The sequence below is a fragment of the Marmota marmota genome, unplaced genomic scaffold (genome assembly GCF_001458135.2).
Source record: "Marmota marmota marmota unplaced genomic scaffold, marMar, whole genome shotgun sequence".
In the NCBI taxonomy this organism is placed as follows: domain Eukaryota; kingdom Metazoa; phylum Chordata; class Mammalia; order Rodentia; family Sciuridae; genus Marmota; species Marmota marmota.
Genome location: NW_026000222.1, coordinates 16642848 through 16661061, shown reverse-complemented (window position 1 = coordinate 16661061; position 18214 = coordinate 16642848). Strand labels below are relative to the sequence as shown.

The 18214-nt window shown below is 47.3% G+C and overlaps 2 protein-coding genes across 2 annotated transcripts; both read right to left on the bottom strand.

Moving 5' to 3' along the window:
• Positions 1-1726: 1726 nt before the first annotated feature.
• LOC107151072 (dipeptidase 3-like) lies at positions 1727-6406 on the bottom strand. The gene is made up of 10 exons (XM_015496317.2): positions 5592-6406; positions 5014-5140; positions 4415-4544; positions 4186-4327; positions 3898-3967; positions 3612-3788; positions 3207-3291; positions 2663-2738; positions 2169-2304; positions 1727-2072 (listed from the first exon to the last, which is right to left on the bottom strand). Exons 1-10 carry the CDS (start codon positions 5864-5866, stop codon positions 1830-1832), a joined length of 1461 nt encoding a protein of 486 aa, XP_015351803.1. The 5' UTR covers positions 5867-6406; the 3' UTR covers positions 1727-1829.
• Positions 6407-9461: 3055 nt separating this feature from the next.
• Positions 9462-18214, bottom strand: LOC107150965 (dipeptidase 2-like). Its single transcript, XM_015496179.2, has 11 exons — positions 17966-18214; positions 13987-14270; positions 13548-13674; positions 12905-13034; positions 12679-12820; positions 12316-12385; positions 12023-12199; positions 11579-11663; positions 10744-10819; positions 9918-10053; positions 9462-9826 (listed from the first exon to the last, which is right to left on the bottom strand). The coding sequence occupies exons 2-11, from the start codon at positions 14235-14237 to the stop codon at positions 9572-9574; spliced, it is 1449 nt and encodes a 482-aa protein (XP_015351665.1). The 5' UTR covers positions 14238-14270; positions 17966-18214; the 3' UTR covers positions 9462-9571.

Genomic DNA, 18214 nt, shown 5'->3' with positions numbered 1-18214 from the left:
CATGCTCACCTGGCATTGTCAAACAAAGATGTTTTGTCCGCCAATGACTAAAAAATAAATATTAAAAAGTTCTCTCTCTCTCTCTCTTTAAAAAAAAAAAATTTTTTTTTTTTTTTTTTTTTTGGTGGGGGGAAACCGGGAATTGAACTCAGGGTAATTCAATAACTAAGCCACAACCCCAGCTCTATTTTCTATTTTATTTAGAAACAGGGTCTCACTGAGTAGCTTAGCACCTTGCTGTTTCTGAGGCTGGCTTTGAACTTGCGATCCTCCTGTCTCAGCCTCCCAAGCTGCTGGGATTACAGGTGTGCATCACTGCATCTGGCTCCCCTGTCTCAAAATTAAAAAAAAAAATAAAATAAAAAGGAGCAGGGATATAGCCAAGTGGTAGAGTACAAGCCTCAGACTGGTTTCAAGCCTCAGTCCCCCGCCCTTACAAAAAAAAGATATTTGGTGTGTACAGACATTAAAAAAAAAAATCTATCAGGAAGATTTCTGGAGTACATGGATAAAAAGTTTTAAATTAGGGCAGGTTCTGTAGTGCATACCTATAATCCTAGAGACATGGGAGGCTAAGATAGGAGCATCACAAGTTCAAGGACGACCTCAGCAACTTAGTGAGGCCCTAAGCAACTTAGTGAGATCTTATCTCAAAATAAAAATTAAGCAAAAAAGGGCTGGAGATGTGCTTAGTGGCAAAGCACCCCTGTGTTCAATCCCCAGTACCAAAAAATTTTTTAATTAGCATAATAAACATTTAAAAAGGTAAGTGAATATTAGCAACATGAAACAAAACATAAAAAGAGCATGCAGGAATACAAGGTATGAAAAATAGCATTATTTCATGAGGCTGCAGTTGTAGGTCAGTGATAGAGCACTTGCCAGCATGTGTGACACACTGGGTTCAATCCTCAGCACCACATAAAAATAAATAAATAAAAGTATTGTGTCCATATACAACAAAAATTTTTTAAAAAGAAAAATAGCATTGTTTCAGTGATCAACCTACATACAAATCACCCCCAAGACATGTTGACCTAAAACAACAATCAACAATATTTAGCACTGGAAATATAGCTCAGTGCTAGAGCCTAGCATGTGTGAAGACCTGGGTACCAACGCCCAGCACCAAAATTCAATAAATAAGTAAAGAAAATCAGAGGACCGTATCTGAAAAAGCTGACATATTTATAAATAATTTTTTCCACTAATATCAAACAAGTTCCTGTTTATAAATACTACCAGCTTATGTCTGTAATCCCAGCAATTTGGGAGGCTGAGGCGGGAGGAACACAAGTTTGAGGCCTCAGCAACACAGCCAGACCCTGTCTTAAAATAAAAAACAAAAAGGTCTGGTGATATAGCTCAGTGATAAAGAGGTCCTGGGTTCAATCACCAGTACCAAACTAAACCAAACCAAACCAAATTATAAAAAATAAATAATATCAGATCAGCTTCTTAAACAAATTGAACCTTTCAGAGGAAGAGGGGAATCCACACACAGTAACACCCACTAAACTCAATTCCTTTGTGACATTCTCTGGGCTCAGGTTTTCAGCACAAGAAGAGTCCAGTGAGCAACTCTGTCCTTCCTGAGAAACAAGACTGGAGGTGAGTGGGAACCCCTCTCCTTAAGCAGCTGAATGTATAGGCCACAGGTCCCCTCACCAATCAAGAACCTGCCTGACCCTACACCCACCATGAAGAAAGGACACTCACACGTGGCTCCAAGTCTCAAATTTTATTTTCACCACATTCTGGGGACAGAATAACAAGGATTGGGACCTTGTGGAACTTTGCACAGTGATTTCTGGGGGATACTGGCCAGATCACCAAAGCCAGAGGATGAGGACTGGGAAGACAGCAAGACCCACAAGGCCTGGAATTGGATGTGGAGAAGCGTTTGAGGGCTTCTGCAGGTCTTGACTACTTGGCCAGTTGGTCTTCTCTGGGTGTGTAGCCATGTGTTTATTCAGAGGCTGAGGCAGGAGGTACGAGTGGCAGGACCTGCTCAGCTGCCTGTCTAGAAACTCAGCCTCCACAGGGCTCTGTCCACTGCTTTCCTCTCTGATCTAGAGTGAGAGAGTCAGCAGCCATGTACCCCCACAGCAGCCTCCTGACCTGCTTAAACCATTGAACCGACCATCCTATTGTCCAACTCAGCATACCTGTTCTACTTGTCTGAAGACACGCAGTAGATTTTCTCGAAGTACACCTTGAAGCTCTTCCTCACTCCAACCCCGTCTCAACAACTCTTCTATCAGCACTGGGTATGTGGATACATCCTCCAGCCCCTGAGGAAACCTGTGTAGCCACCTACCAGTCAGCTGTGGGACCTTGGCTTCAATCCTGGTCTAGGACCTGGAGTCCTACCAGCCCTAGTCACAAATGACTAAAACTGAAGGTTAAGTTCTTCCAGCTTGTGAATGCAACTTTGGAAGTGCCTTCAAGACTGGAGTTCTGAAGCCCTAGCGGCCAAGCAGATGGTCAGCCCACAGTGGTCTGCTGGGGGAGTACTTAACAAGTGTGACCACCTGAAATGGGTCCACTGGGCCACAGGAAGGACAGGGCCAACCTAGAAAACAGGTCCTGGATGTGGAATTAAGTCTAAAGGACCCCCTTCTGTACCCCAGCCCAGGCCAAGTCCAGGGGAAGAACTCACCGGCCAGACCCATCATAATTTCCGCCAATCCCAACGAACTCAGACCCAATGACTTTCCTGATGTGGTCAAAGTGATCTAGAAGGTGAAGGTTGATGATGGGCAGTTTCGGCTGGAGTTGGAACCTGGGACCAGCCCTGATCTGAGGAAGCTTTGACTCTGTCCACAGAATTCCAGATCATGGCAGCTGACCTCATAGAGCTCAGGGTCAGTCGTAAGTCCTGGAGTGGCTACAGACAAAACACTAGGCCTGGAGCAGACCTGAGAGCCACCACTTTGAACTTCTTACTACCTCTGGGTTCCTTGAGAACCCAGTAGGAGCTCTGCCTGTCCTGCTCAGAGATGTGGGAAATGAGAGAGAATTGAGAGTAAAAGTGAGGCTCAAGCAGAGATATCAAACCCAACAGCACTGACTGGGGAGATGAGTTTGCTGCCTCTGGGTTGTTGAAAGGTCTGCCATTGCCCAACATGTGCTAGACTGCTGGATCTTTCCTGAGAGACCCCACAACCACAGTCCAAGCCAGAGTTGCACAGAGTAGAGCTCACCTGCAACGGTAGACACGTTAGCTAACAGGTTGCACTGTAGCACCCCCATGGACAGAGTTACCATCACGATGCCACCATTCTTCTTCTATAGGGATAGACAAAGGCACACTTAGTTCAGCCCATCTGGCCTGATGGCACACTTCCCATGCTGTGAAGGCCCTGGTAGGTCAGCACTCTGTCCTAGCTTCAGGAGTTGGCAGGTACTTCCCCTTTCTGGCTTTGTGGGTCTCTGGGTGTAACTGATTTGGCTTTGGGTTTCAGAGATGAAGGAGGGTTAACCACCTTTGGGTACAAGGGTATGTGAGACCTGGGCCAACAGCTTTTTTTTTGTTCAGGATCAAGAATCTTTAGATGAAACATTCCTTTTGATGAAGCTCTGGGTGTGAGGGCTGGGTGGGCACTCACCAGAAGCTGCAGTATATCATCAGCAACATTTAGCAAATTGTCGCATACAGTCCTGGCGGCTGAGTGGGAGAAGATCACGGGAGCCCTTGACACCTCCAGGGTCCGCCTCACCAAGGTGTCCGAGGCGTAGGACAAGTCTATCATCATGCCTAAGCGGTTCATTTCCTCTACCACTTTCTGCAGGGACAATTGAGTTTGGGGGAGAGAAGGATGGGGTGTCGGGTGCAGAGGTGTGTATACAAATCAGTAGGGAAGGTAGGATAGGGTATGGAACAAGAGTCCTCACCTCACCAAAGCTTGTCAACCCACTGACGTTGGTGTAGAAGTGGTATCTGAACTTGGTGGAACTCTCTGCCCTGTAGGACAGCCAGGGGAGAACAATCTGGCTGGTCATACCTTGGACATCAGAATGGATGCCCTCTGTCTATCCATCCATCCTACCTCCAGAACAAGTGAAGACCCAGGACCTGCTGGGAGTATAGCCTTCCTCTGTGGACCACTTTATCCTCACATCTGGTCAGGCCCATCCCAGTAATGAAGCAGTTTTCCCTCCCTAATCAAGCAGAGTGCTCACCAAGGTGTACTGCAAATGAAGGTGAGAGTCAGGTAGCGAACTCCCAGCAGATAGAAAGTGCGCAATACAGAAAGGCTGCTGTCCAGTGAGTGGCCACCCTCCACACCAATAAGGCAAGCCAGTTTTTTAGTGTTGTTCAGACCTAGAAAAGGATGGAGAGTCAAGGGCTCAGAGCCCAGGGACAATCACTGGAATAATCCCTGGACTATCCCTCCATCTACCAGCCCACCTTCAGCTGAGGTCACAAGTTCCAGTTCAGAATAGGAGTCACACATGCGGCGAATGACATCAATCTGCTCCAGGGAATGGCGTATGGCATCCCGGTCCTGGGTCTGGCATGGGATGTAGGCTGACCAGAACTAGTGCAGTGGGTATAGAATGAGCCCAGGATGGTCTCCATTGCCCTAGGCCTGCCTCAGTCCCCACAGCACCCGTTTGGGTTTGTGACCCCAAGTGAGGCACCACATGACCCCATGGTACTTTGATGACTAACTAATAAGCTTTCTGCCAATGACTAAATTGGACTCATGACACATCATGGACTAATTCCCATGTATGCAAATTACCCAGGCCAATTAACCATCCTTTATGACTCCAGCAATCCCCACGCTCACCAGGGATTTTCTGGTCATTTCCAACCTATCTCCAAAGAATCCAGGCACCCATGCAGCTTATCTGTCTTGGTCTCTACACTCTCTAACATTCATCTTATGGCTCACTGCATGCCTATGTACCTAGTCACCCAAAATCTGCCCCCACCCCCAGGTTTCTCTAATCCCAACATTCTCCAGCAGCCATGCTGGTACTGTGTGTGTGTCCCTATGGTACCTGAGCTCCCACAAAGCCTTCTCTAAGCCTGTCCAGGCTGGTCTGGCCACGGCTGAAATTGCGCAGATTCACATCTTGCAGCCTGTTCTGGAAAAGCTGTCTCAGGAGCAGAGGTAGGTCATTGTGGCTAGTAGGGTCAAAAGGAGATCAGAATGGGGCTGGGGTTGTGGCTCAGTGGTAGAGTGCTTGCCTAGCACGTGGGAAGCCCTGGGTTCCATCCTCAGCACCACATAAAAATAAATGAATAAGGGTAATGTGTCCAACTACAACTAAAAAAATATATATCAATTAATTAATAAAAAAAAAAAGGAGATCAGAATGGGGACATGGCCTCCTGGTCAAGCAGGACATAGCAACATGCTTGTGCCTACCTTTCCTCACCACCCCCAAGCTCCATCACACATACAATATGGAGACCCCTGAGGTCTGACTGGAGAGAGTAATGGGGTAATAGGGTAGAGGACACCCACCCCAATGGAGAAAGGCTGAGAGACCCTCCAGGGGTGGTGTGAGAGGGACGTCCGCTCCCTAGCCCTGCATGCTCAGAACCTACCCTTCCCAGGAAGTCACCTACATACCCATCCACAAGCCGGAAGTCACTCATCAGGGTCCTAGCCCGCTCTCGTAGGCCCGGGACACGGGGGGTGCCCGGTGTGGGTGGGGAGACAGGGGTGCCTGGAGGGGTTGGGGCACTGGGAGTGCCCGAGGCGGTTGAGGCGTTGGGGGTGCCCAGCGTGGTCTGGGAGTGGGTTAATGGCTGCGGAGGCAGCAGAAGCAGAAAGAGCAGGAACGACAGACATAGCAGAGCCCGCGGGTGGGGCGCCCAGGGACCTTCCAGGCCAAGGGGGAACATGATCCGCGGAATGGTGTGTGTGTGGGGGGAGGCGTGATGAACGAGATGCCTGGGAGGGGCGAGTGAAGGGCAGGGGGCAAAGACGGAGTACCGACCGTAGATTCAGGTGGATGCAGCCTCGTTTGGAGGTCGCTACGCTGGCACCCACGTGCTGGGATCCTTTGTGCTGCGAAGCGGAGTCGCCAGGGGGCACCGCAGTGCTCTCTCCCCAACTAGGAGGGCGCCCCCCTGGGCCTGGAGGGCTTCCTCTAGCGATACCGGAACTGGGTAAGGACCCAGGAATCGGCCTAATTTCAACTCTAGCCAGAGCCACCTTGGGGTTCAGCTGCCAGGTTGTGCCTTGTCCTTGAGGGTCAAACATTCCATGAAATTCTATGCTACTGCTCAGAAAAGTGAACTGGATCTGTATGGTGTTTGTTTTGCAGTACTAGGGACTGAACCCAAGGCCTCACGATGCTGGTCTTCATCACTGAGTTACATACATCCCTAGTCCTGGATCTGTATGTTTTCACTGTATTCTCTACAGACTGTAAAAATAAAAATGAAGCTGGGTGCGGTGGCAGGTGTAATCCCAGAGGCTTGGGAGGCTGAGGTAGGAGGATAAGGAGTTCAAAGCCAGCCTCAGCAACATGTTGAGTCCCTGTCTCTAAATAAAATATATAGAAAGGGACTGGGGATGTGGTTCAGTGATTAAGCAGCCCTGGGCTCAATTCCGGAAATAAATAAATAAACAAACAAACAAACGATTTTTATGGGAGACCATGTTATTGTAGCCTTTAGAGTTGAATTTTGTTTCTGTACAAAACATTCTTCTGTGTAAACTCAGGGGTGGGCTACCAGTGAGCTACATCCCCAGCCCTTTTTAATTTTGTTTTCAATAGGATCTTGCTAAATTACCATGCACTGGCCTGGAACTTGAAGTCTTCCTGCTTTAGCCTCCTAGTAGCTGGGATTATGGACACGCATCATGTACCAGTGTATTTTTCTTTTTCTTTTTTTTTTTTCTTGGCATTGTGGATTTTATTTAGAGACAGGGTCTCACTGAGTTGCTTAGCGCCTTGTCATTGCTGAGGCTGGCTTTGAATTTGTGATTCTCTTGTCTCAGCCTCTGGAGTGCTGGGATTACAGGTGTGTGCCACTACGCCTGGCTTCCTTCATTTTTTGAAGAATATTTTTACACAGAATTGAACATTAATAATTTCTTTCATTCTCTGTGTTAAAGATAGTTTACTTTGTGTGGGCTTCCATTATTTCTGTTGCAAATTCAGCAATCAAGGTTTTATTTGTTTTTTTGCAGTATTGTGGATTGAACCCATGCATGCTAGGCAAGTGCTCCATCACTGAGCTATATTCCCAGTCACTTTTATTTTTGCTTCTCAAGTTAATGTGATTTTTTTTAAAATACTTTTTTCTTTTTGTGTTACTGGGGATTGAACCCAGGAGCCCCTTATCACTGAGGTATATCCTCAGCCCTTTTTTATTTTTTATTTTGAGGCAGTGTCTCACTAAGTTGCTGAGACTGATCTTAAACTTGGATCCTCTTGCCTCAGCCTCTAGCATCTCCAGCATTACTGGGATTACAGGCGTGCCCTGCCATGCCCAACAAAACAAATTTTTTTTTTTTTTGGTACTGGGGATTGAAGCCAGGGGTGCTTAACCACTGAGGCACATCCTCAACCTTTTTACATTTTATTTAGAGATAGGGTCTAACTGAGTTGCTTAGTGTCTCACTGTTGCTGAGGCTGGCTTTGAACTCACAATCCTCCTGTCAGCCTCCCAAACTGCTGGGATTACAGGCATCTGCGACCGCACCCAACCCTAGTAGAATACATTTTGACACATCATACATAAATGGAGTATAATTTCTCATTCTTCTGGTTGTATATGATGTAGAATTACACCAATTGTGTAATCATACATACACATAGGATAATAATGTCTGATTCATTCTGCTATTCTTCTTACTCCCATAACTGCTCCCTTCCCTTCACTCCCCTCTGTCTAATCCAAAATACCTCTATTCTTCCCTATTCCCTCCTTATTGTGAATTAGCATCCGCATATCAGAGAAAACATCCAGCCTTTGGTTCTTCGGGATCGGCTTATTTTTCTTAGCATGATGTTCTCCAGCACCATCCATTTACCAGCAAATGCAATAATTTCATTTTTCTTTAAGGCTAAGTAATATTCCACTGTGTACATACGCCACATTTTCTATATCCATTCATCTGTTGAAGGGCACCTAGGTTGGTTCCATAGTTTAGCTATTGTGAATTGGGCTGCTCTAAACATTGATATGGCTGCATCATTGTGGTATGCTGATTTTAAGTCCTTTGGGTATAGACTGAGGAATGAGATAACTGAGTCATATGGTGGTTCCATTCCAAGTTTTCTGAGGAATCTTCATACTGCTTTCCTTAGTGGTTGCACTAGTTTGCAGTGTATGAGTATACCCTTTTCCCTACTTTCTTGCCACCATTTATTGTTGCTTGTATTCTTTTTTAAAAAAACTTTTTTTAGTTGTTGATGAACCTTTACTTTTATTTACTTATATGTGGTGTTGAAAATCAAACCCAGTCCCTCACACATACTAGGCAAGAACTCTACCACTGAGCTACAACCCAGCCCTATAGTTTGTATTCTTTTTTTTTTTTTTAGTTGTAGTTGGACACAATACCTTTATTTTATTTATTTATTTTTATGTGGTGCTGAGGATCGAACCCAGGGCCTCACACATGCGGGGCGAGTGCTCTACCGCTGAGCCACAACCCCAGCCCCTAGTTTGTATTCTTAATAATTGTCATTCTGACTGGAGTGAGATGAAATCTCAGTGTAGTTTTGATTTGCATTTCTCTAATTGCTAGACATGTTGAACATTTTTTTCATATATTTGATCAATTGTATGTCTAATTCTGTGAAGTATCTGTTCAGGTCCTCACAGTTTGATTCTGAAATGCAGTTTGAATGAATACTGCTACTAAAAATATAAATTCATATGCCTTTTGGGGGAATGTATCCATGCTTTCCTGCTGAATATATATCTGGAGCAAAATTGCTCAGTCATGAGGTCTACACAGGATACTAGCAATGGTAACTATTTTTATTACTCTCTATTATCGTCATATATTATTTACTATTAGTTGTTAGTATTAGCTTTTATTATTACAGTTGCTATTAGTTATCATTAAGGGCCTGGGGGTAAGATTCATCAGGGGGTAGATGCTAGTGCCTTTTGGAAAGGAAGTCTGTGAGGACTGGGAGCTCTGTACAAAGAGGAACAAATATCATTCATGATCCAGGCAGGTTCCCTTCTTGAGAATCTGAAGCAGAATTTCCTAAGAGATCCTCTAGGGATGGTCAGTGGATTCACATGTCGATAGAGATGAGCTACTCAGAGGAAACCTGGAATAGGGTCCACCCTCCTGAGCAAGATCTGCCCACTATCTAGTACTGAGCTCAACCCCCTCAGTCACCTCAGGCTACTACCATCAGGCATTCTTTGAGCAACTGGTGGCTGAAATGCAGGGTCCCCTAATGATCATCAGCCCGGGGAGCCTATGCCACTAGACTCTACCACCGAGGACACTCACATGCGATTCCATGTCCAAAACATTTATTTCCAGGAAATGTTTGTGCCTTCCCAAAGTGGGGGTGCTCCGGGGTATCCAAGCTGCCAGAGTAAAATCTGGCAGGACTAACTGGGTCACTAGAGCCATAGAATGAGGACTGGGAAGGCGGCAACAACTGTGAGACCTGGGACCTTGTAGGAGGAAGATTTTGAGAGTGACCACTTGCGTGATAATCTGGATGTTTGATGTGTGGGGATCTTGGTTAGTTTCTGGTCTGGAGCCAAATATTGTTTCTGACGCAGTCTTGAGAGGATGGATCGGCATGGGCTGCCCACCTGCTCATCTGGGATACTGTCCTCCAGGGGGCTTTGCCACTTGCTTTCCTCCCGTACCTAGATATGGAAGTTGGTGGTTAGCAACTCCCCCAGACGCCCCTAATACATTTTCAGAACCCTGGACCACTCCTTACCCAGCTCAGCATACCTGTTCTACTTCTCCAAAGACCCGTAGCAGATTTCCTCGAAGGACACCTTGAAGCTCTTCATCACTCCAGCCCCGATTCAGCAATTCCTCTATCAGCAGTGGGTATGTAGACACATCCTCCAGCCCCTGAGGGAATCTGTGTGGCCACCAGCAGAAAGGCCTCAGAATCCTAGCCCTATGTGTCCTAGGTCACTGCACCCCAGCTCTGATTAGATATGGGCAGTGAGGAGTTGGCAACAGTGATTTGCCCCACTCTTCATCCCTTAGAGGAATATTTGAATATTTGCCAAATCCCACTGAACTGTATGATTAAGATTTGTATGATTGGGGCTGGGGTTGTAGCTCAGTGGTAAAGCGCTTGCCTAGCATGTGTGAGGCACTGGGTTCTAGCCTCAGCACCACATAAAAATAAATAAATAAAATAAAGGTATTATGTCCATCTACAACTAAAAAATTAAAAAAAAAAAAAAAAAGATCTGCATGTGTCCCTTCCATTTAAAAAGAAGAAAAACTTCCCAGAACCAGAACTGGGTAGAGAAGATGGCCAGCCCATGCGAGACCTTGCTGATAGTCCACTCAGAGGGAGTGGATTTGTGGGGGTGGGTGCATGTGCTGAGTAGATGAGCTGTCTGGGAGTTTAGCCAAATATGACACTTTAGAATAGGGTCATTGGGCTGAAAACAGTCAGTGGGGTCCAGGAAGCAGACCCTGGGAATGAAGAGTGGGTAGATGTGAGGTGGGCAAGGCCTAAAGGCTATGAGGAACATGATGTGGTAGGCATAGTGACTGTAAAGGTCCCACAGAAAAGCCACTGGAAAGTACTCACTGGCTGGCACCATCATAGTCTCCACCAATCCCAATGAACTTGGATCCAATGACTGCCTTGATGTGGTCAAAGTGATCTGGGGAGATAGAGAGTCTGCAGTGTGAAGCTTCCAGGGCAGGGGTGCCCATAGAGCTAGACTCTGCTAATCCTCTTCTTGTAGTCTTTAACTTGTAGCATATAGGTTCCTGAAGGCCCTGAGATTTTATCAACTGATCCCAGCTGGCTCTAGATTGGACTTCAGGTTTTGAGTGAAGCCATTTAGGCCATTTCTCATCTAGATTCACCCTGCCTCTAGTCTCCTTGAGAACCTATTAGGTGCACCTTTCCAGGGGTATGGAGTATAAAAAAGGGACAAAGAGAACACTTGACAAAGATCCTGAAGACCTAAGCAGAGGCAGGAACAGGGTGTTTTGGTATCCCTGCAGATGTGCAGATGGTGGGCACCTAGGTCTATGTTTGACCACCTCCCTTATATCCATCAGCATATCAGCATGGACTCTGGCAGTGGTTCTGCAAAGCACCAAGGTAGACATTGGGGAATTTTAGCCAAACCACTGGGGCCATACCAAGGTACCCTCAGAGCCTCAAGTCCAAATCAGAGCTCTTTAGAGAACCTGGGGAGTACAAGGTGTGATGTCATATGCCTGTAATCCCAGCAACTCTGCAGGCTGAAGCAGAGGCATGCAAGTTTAAGGTCAGCCTTAGCAATTCAGTGAGATCCTGTCTCAAAAACAAAAAAGGACTGGGGATGTAACTCAATGGTAAAGTACACTGGGGTTCTATCCCCAGCACCCACAAAAAAGAGAGAGCCTAGAAGTGTTGGGGGAAAACTCACCTGCTACAGTGGACACATTGGCTAACAGGTTGCACTGTAGCACGCCTATAGAAAAGGTCACCATCACAATGCCACCATTCTTCTTCTGCAAGGATGGTCAAATGGACACTCAGCTTGATCCCTGGCATAGCAGCATGCCTGCCCACCCTCTAGCCCCTATGAGGAAGATGTCCAGCTCTGGCTTCAGAAACCAGAGGAGACTTCACCTCTCTGGTTTTTGTGAATAGGAGAATCTTAGCCATGGTTTGGGTGGGCATATCTTGGCTCTGAGGTTAAGGGGTCGAGGAATATTTATGACCTAAAAGACCCCCCACCCTGTTCAAGAGTTCAAGGGCTATGGACTATAGGTCTGTGGTTCAGCCAAGGGTCAGAGGAAACTGAGGGATCAAGGGCTCCTGGTTCAAACCTCTTGTTTTAGATTCCAGGGCCGGGGTAGTTTCTCACCAGAAGCTGCAGGATATCATCAGGAACATTCCGATCACTCTTGCACACACTCCTGGCAGCAGAGTGGGAGAATATAACAGGTGCCCGTGACAATTCCAGAACCTTCCGGGCCACAGCGTCAGAGACATGAGACAAGTCTACCATCATGCCCAAGCGATTCATTTCTGCTATCACCTTCTGCAGGTACAGGTAGGAAGGCAAGTGTCAAGGGTGCATGCATGCCTGCATTTGTCTGTAGGGAAAGATGGGGCATGTACATTTGTGTGGGGTGGAGTATGAACTGGGGTCCTTACCTCACCAAAGCTGGTTAGACCACTGACATTGCTGTAGAAGAAGTGGATATCCTTAGACGAGCTCTCTGCCCTGCAGGATTACCAAGAGATAGTCTGACTGGTGGCCATGTTTCAGTCACAAGAACCTAGAGCCTCTACTAAACTCTCTACCTTGCAACTCCCTGAAGAAAAACCAAGGACCCAGGATGGGTTGTATCTGGCAGAGGGAGAGCCCTGCTGGGGTCTAGTCTTGCTCTGTGAACCCCACGATACCAGCTTCCCTCCGCATTCCAGGGTCAGTGCCAGCTCCTAGGGGTAAAGTTTGCTCTGGGCTCTTGGTGTGACCTGGGGAAGACAGACCTCTACCGTCAGTACTGTGCTTACCAGGGTGTGTTGCAGGTGTGGGTGAGCGTCAGGTAGCGTACTCCCAGCACATAGAAAGTGCGCAAGATGGAGAGGCTGTTGTCCAGTGAGTGGCCACCCTCCACACCAATGAGGCAGGCCAATTTCTTGGTGCTGTTCAGAGCTGGGGGGAGAGAGATCAGGTGATTACTTTTAGGAGTTAAAGTAGCTCAATCAAATCCCTAACATCACCTATTACTTCACCTACCTTTCACAGAGGTCACAAGCTCCAACTCAGAATAGGAAGCACACATGCGATGAATGAGGTCAATCTGCTCCAGTGTGAGACGCACAGCATCCTGGTCTTGGGTCTGGCATGGAACGTAGGCTGACCAGAACTGGGGGGAGGGTCAGGGGTTGGTTTGGGCAGGGGCTACTTTGGAGCTCCTTGGGCCTCCATGGCTAACACAACACTTGGTGGGCCCAGAGGCCACACAGAATGCACTGTTCCTTCTGTCCTTCTGTGGTACCTTCATACCAATCAAACTGGCTCACCGTAGCCCCTGCAGACCCTGATTCCACATCATAACACTTTTTTTTTTCTGGTATTGAAGATTAAACCCAGGGGATCTTTAGCATTGAGCTACATTCTCAGTCCTTTTTACTTTTTATTTTGAGACAAGGTCTCTCTAAGTTGCTTATGCTGACCTTGAACTTGTGATCCTCTTGCCTCAGCCTCCTCAATAGCTGGGATGACAGATATACAACCCTCCACCCAACAAGCTTCATGGCACTTCTTGAGTTGCTATAGTAACTGAGTACCCACGTGACAACTTGGGATCTCTGGAGCTGCCTCTCCTTCCCAAAGTCCCAAAAGCCATGCTGTGGTACCCTGAGTGTCCCTGTGATACCTGAGCACCCACGAGGCCATCTCTAAGCCTGTCCAGGCTGGTCTGGCCATCACTGAAATTGTGGAGGTTGACATCCTTTAGTCCATTCTTGTGAAACTGCCTCAGGATCAGGGGCAGATCGTTGTGGCTGGAGGGACATCAAGGCAAGGTCAGGTCAGGGACAGATGGGTGGGCACTTTAGGCTTCCTGGCAAGGCAGGGGATCTGGAGGAGGGGGTGTCCTTCACCCTACCAGACTATATTGAGGTCCCTTGAGGCCTGGGCTGGGGGTTTCCCACCAGAGGGGGAATGGTAGAGGAGAGCAGGGCACCCAGAAAAGTTGGAGAGTGGGCATCCACATTAGGTGTGAGGGGGCCTCCTCGCTAACCTTGCATGCTTGGAACCTTTCCTGACCTAGGGGTGCACTCTGCCCCACTTGCCCCCATGCGGCACTTACTTACCCGTCCACCAGCGGGAAGTCCCGCATTAGGGCCAGCGCGCGCTCTCGCAGGCCTGGGATGCTGGGGGTGACTGGCGTGGTCCCAGAGTTGGGGGCGTCTAGAGTGGTCGGGGTGTCGGTGGTACCGGGAGTGATCTCAGTGCCGGTTACAGGGTTTGGTGGCAGCAGCAGCAGCAGCAGGGGCAGAAAAAACGAACGCAGCAGAGGCCACGGGCAGAGCACGTGGGGACCCTCGAGGCCCTCAGGCTGCATGTTGCGTAAAGCAGAGGTGACGATCTCAAGAGCCTGAGAGAGGGAAAAGGCGACGATTGGGTCTCGAATCTTGATTCAGGCCAACCAGCGTCGTGGCCCCGCGAGGAGTGGAATTTGAGTCAAGAGACCCTGAGATGGCGACTCGGAGTATCACCAAGTGGCAGCACAACTGCCAGGGGCCTCCACTGCCTTCCCGCCCTGCCGCCTCCCTCCCCTCACCCCCACCCCCGGCAAAGGGCGCCCCCGCGGGCTAGGAGGACCTGTTCACCTACTTGCCTCCCATCGCGGTCTTCCTAGGACCCTCACTGCTACCTGACACTGCACTCCTCCCAAGGGTTGATCCAGAAGGCTTGACAGCACCCCTACTGCCTCTAGGGTTTACTCTCTAAGGAGACTCTGAGGTAGTTCTCCCAGAGAGCGTCCCCATAGAGATCTTTAGAGTCCACAGCGCATCAGCTACCGCCTGCACCCTTCCTAGGACACCTGGAATGCTGGATGTGTCTCTGTGACCACGATACTTTGGACTCTGGATTTCCAATGCTGGGTCAGGTAGGTGGTGTGTAGGGAAGGAGATAGGTAGTCTCTGGATCTCTCTTCCCTACCAATCATAACCCCAGGTCCATCCCCTGGGGACTGTAGCCAGCAACTGAGAACTATCAGGAACACCCCTCCCTATTATCCTCATGCAGCTTCAGGAAAGGGCTTCCTCCTAAGGAGATTTTTGTACCTGCCCAGGACTCATAGGGAGATACATTTGGGATGAGGACTAAGCAAGCATCTAGAGTGGGTCAGGGACTCAGCTATTTGGGTGGAAGGAAATGAAGTAATTTCCAAGGCAGCAGAGCTCCCACTCCATCACCTTCCTTCCTGATGGCCAGGATCCCTCCTACCTGAATGTGGAAGTTAGGTTGAAAGCATGAGTCCTAAGGGAAAGCCTGGCACATGGGATCTGTATCTACCCCGGTTTTATCTTGAGGTTTTAATGGTTCTGCTTAGTTCTCTTCGTTTCCTGGAGAGCCCCACCCTATTTCTACCCTGGTTCCTCACCCAGGCTGCTTCCTCCAGGAAGCTTCCAGCTATATACATGTGCACAGACACACACATATCAAAGGGGTGTGCACTCTTGTTGAAATCCCATCACTTGAGAGCTTGGTCCAAACTCCATCCCCAAAGACCTTCTCCTGTTCCTTGCCCTCAGACTCTCAAGATTCTGCTCTAAATACTGACACTCTCTGGAGTTGCTCCATTTTTTGAAACATTCTCAGGTGATCAGTGCATGAGGACTGATGCAAGAAGGCCCTCTAAAAAGGAAACGAGCAAACTTCTCCTAAGGTGTGGAGGTCCCAAGCTACCAGGAGGAAGTGTTTCCAAGGTGGAGTTGTTTTAGGTACTATGCACTTGATGTTTCCCGGTGCCTCCTGTCTAGGAGGAATGCCAGTCAATTGTGCAGGGCCTGACTCCAGAGCTGACCCTAAGTGTTAATCTCTGTTGCCTCCTCACTATCTCCCCTTTAACCAATCATGGCATTTCCTAATCCTGCTGGTTCAGGGGCATGGTGGTGCATGCCTGTAGTCCTAGCTACTGAGGAGGTTAAGGCAGGAGAATGGTAAATTCAAGGTCAGCCTCTGCAACTTAGCAAGATTCCATCTTAAATTAAAAATATAAAGGGCTTGGGTGTAGCTCAGTGGTAGAGTACCCCTGGGTTGCCCCATGCTCAAACACATCCTACTGGCTCAACATTGAAATATCTCCCAAGTGCCCCTTCTCTGTACCTTCTCCTTTTCCCCCAGTTGAGGCCATCTTTATTGCTCTTTTCCTTGTGGTCTCCTTGCCTCAATTCCATTTCCCACAGGAAAGCATACCATTTCTTTCTTTTCTCCTTCTCCTTCTCCTTCTTCTTCTCATTTTTCTTCTTCTTCGTACCAGGGATTAAACCCAGGGGTGTTTTACCACTGAGCCACATATCCAAAGCCCATATACATACATATTTATGTTATATATTTTCTTCCTTCCTTCCTTCTTTCTTTCTTTATTTTTTCTTTAGAGACAGAATCTCTCTAGGTTAGTGAGACTGGCTTTGAACTTAAAATCCTCCTCTCTCAACCTCCCAAGCTGCTGGATTATAGATATGTGCCACTGCACCTTACTACATATCCCTCTTTTAAAAATCTAATTTAAGCAATGGGAGTATAGCTCAGTAGTAGAGCACATGCTTAACCCCTGAGTTGCATCCCAGCACCAATAACAAACAAGCAAGCAAATAAAAAAGGGTCATCCTCCTGCCTAAAATTATTTTGCAGATTCCCATTGCTCTTAGACTATACCAAAATATTTTCTTTGGCTTTCAAGTCCTGAGGAATCGCTTCCCACCAGCCTCTCCAAACTCAGCAAACAGCACAAACCCTTTGTGTTCTAAACTCTGTGTCAGTTATACTGCCTTCCACCAAAGGGCCTTGGAACATGCCATACTCTCAGCTTCCAACTGCTGGGGCTATTGAGGCAGGCCCAGGATAGAAAATTTTGCCACTATGAAGGGATAAGTGAGCAACTTCTCCAATTGCTCACTTACGCTATATTGAAACAAGAAAAAGGCAGACAAGTCAGTGGTAGAAACAGGTTTCTTCTTCAACTTCTTGTTGTAGCAGATCTAACCACTATGCTGATTTCCAGTATATTGCAAGAATATGATGGAAAGTCCGGATGTGATGGCAGCACACCTTTAATCCCACTGACTAGGGGCAGAAAGGGAGGCTTAGGCAGGAGCATTGCAGGTTCTAGGTCAGCCTTGACAACTTAGTGAGACCCTAATCAATTTAGTAAGACCAGGTGTCAAAAATAACAAATAAAAAGTGTTGGGGGTGGTGCTGGGGTTGTGACTCAGTGGTAGAGTGCTCGCCTAGCATGCGCAAGGCCCTGGGTTTGATCCTCAACACCACATAAAAATAATTAAATAAACAAAATAAAGGTATTGTGTCTAACCAGAAAATAGTTTTTTTTTTTTTTAAAAAAAGGGGTTATGGATGTGGCTCAGTGGGACAGTACCTCTGGGTTAAATCCCTGGTACTAACAAATAAATAATTAAATACATGAAAATAGCATTTCTCTCTTTTTTTCTCTCTCTCTGCTTCCTGAACACATTCTCTTCTGCCTGTGCTTCTGCCATGAAGTTCTGCTTCCCACAGGACCAATGTGATAGGGCCAAGTGACTATGAAATTAAATCTCTGAAACCATGAACCAAAATAAATCTTTTCTTGTTTTTAGATAATTTTCTCCAGTATATTGTCACAGCAACAAAGAGCTAACTAACACAACCCCATAGGGTCACGTTGAAATCAATACCTATTGAATATATTCTGTACCTGTCAATAGTATTAACCTTAAGAATTGGGTATAATGCCAAGCATGGTGATGCACGCCTGTAATCCCAGTGGCTCAGGAGGCTGAGGCAGGAGGTTCAAAGCCAGCCTCAGCAAATGCAAGGTGCTAAGCAACTCAGTGAGACCCTATCTCTAAATAAAATACAAAATAAGGCTGGGGATGTGACTCAGTGGTTGAGTGCCCCAGGGCTCAATCACCAGTTAAAAAAAAAAGCAAAGAAAGAAGAAAAGAAAGGAAGAAAGTAAAAGAAAAAAAGGAATATTCTGAGAAGTTAAATTCAGGCTGAGTTATAGGTTCACAGGCCACTTAACACGCTCAGGTGCAGGGGTGGGTGGAAATGGGGGCTTACTTGCTATCCAGTGTTCCCCAGATGATGGTCATCAACATCTGAGGACCACCATGGCTTGGTCCTGGAGTCTCCTGCTGCCCCTGCCTCTTCCTTGGTATTCCTCTTGATCTGCTCCCATAATAACTGACAGTGAAATTCCCAAGAAACAACAGTCTTCCAAACTGAAGACAGCTTGGCCATTGGGGACACACATCCTCCAATCACAAAGCTGGGGCCACCCTTCCTGTAATGATAGCACATCTTTCTTCC

What these genes read in the sequence shown, in the direction of transcription:
- LOC107151072 (XM_015496317.2), bottom strand. Translation starts at nt 5,866, where the DNA reads ATGTTCCCCCTTGGCCTGGAAGGTCCCTGGGCGCCCCACCCGCGGGCT. An exon ending in GGTTGACAAGCTTTGGTGAG is followed by an intron (nt 3,789 to 3,897) that starts GTGAGGACTCTT and finishes TTGTCCCTGCAG; the next exon opens with AAAGTGGTAGAGGAAATGAA. An exon ending in TCTTCAGACAAGTAGAACAG is followed by an intron (nt 2,073 to 2,168) that starts GTATGCTGAGTT and finishes CTCTCACTCTAG; the next exon opens with ATCAGAGAGGAAAGCAGTGG.
- LOC107150965 (XM_015496179.2), bottom strand. Translation starts at nt 14,237, where the DNA reads ATGCAGCCTGAGGGCCTCGAGGGTCCCCACGTGCTCTGCCCGTGGCCT. An exon ending in GACTTCCCGCTGGTGGACGG is followed by an intron (nt 13,675 to 13,986) that starts GTAAGTAAGTGC and finishes ATGTCCCTCCAG; the next exon opens with CCACAACGATCTGCCCCTGA. An exon ending in GTCTAACCAGCTTTGGTGAG is followed by an intron (nt 12,200 to 12,315) that starts GTAAGGACCCCA and finishes CTGTACCTGCAG; the next exon opens with AAGGTGATAGCAGAAATGAA.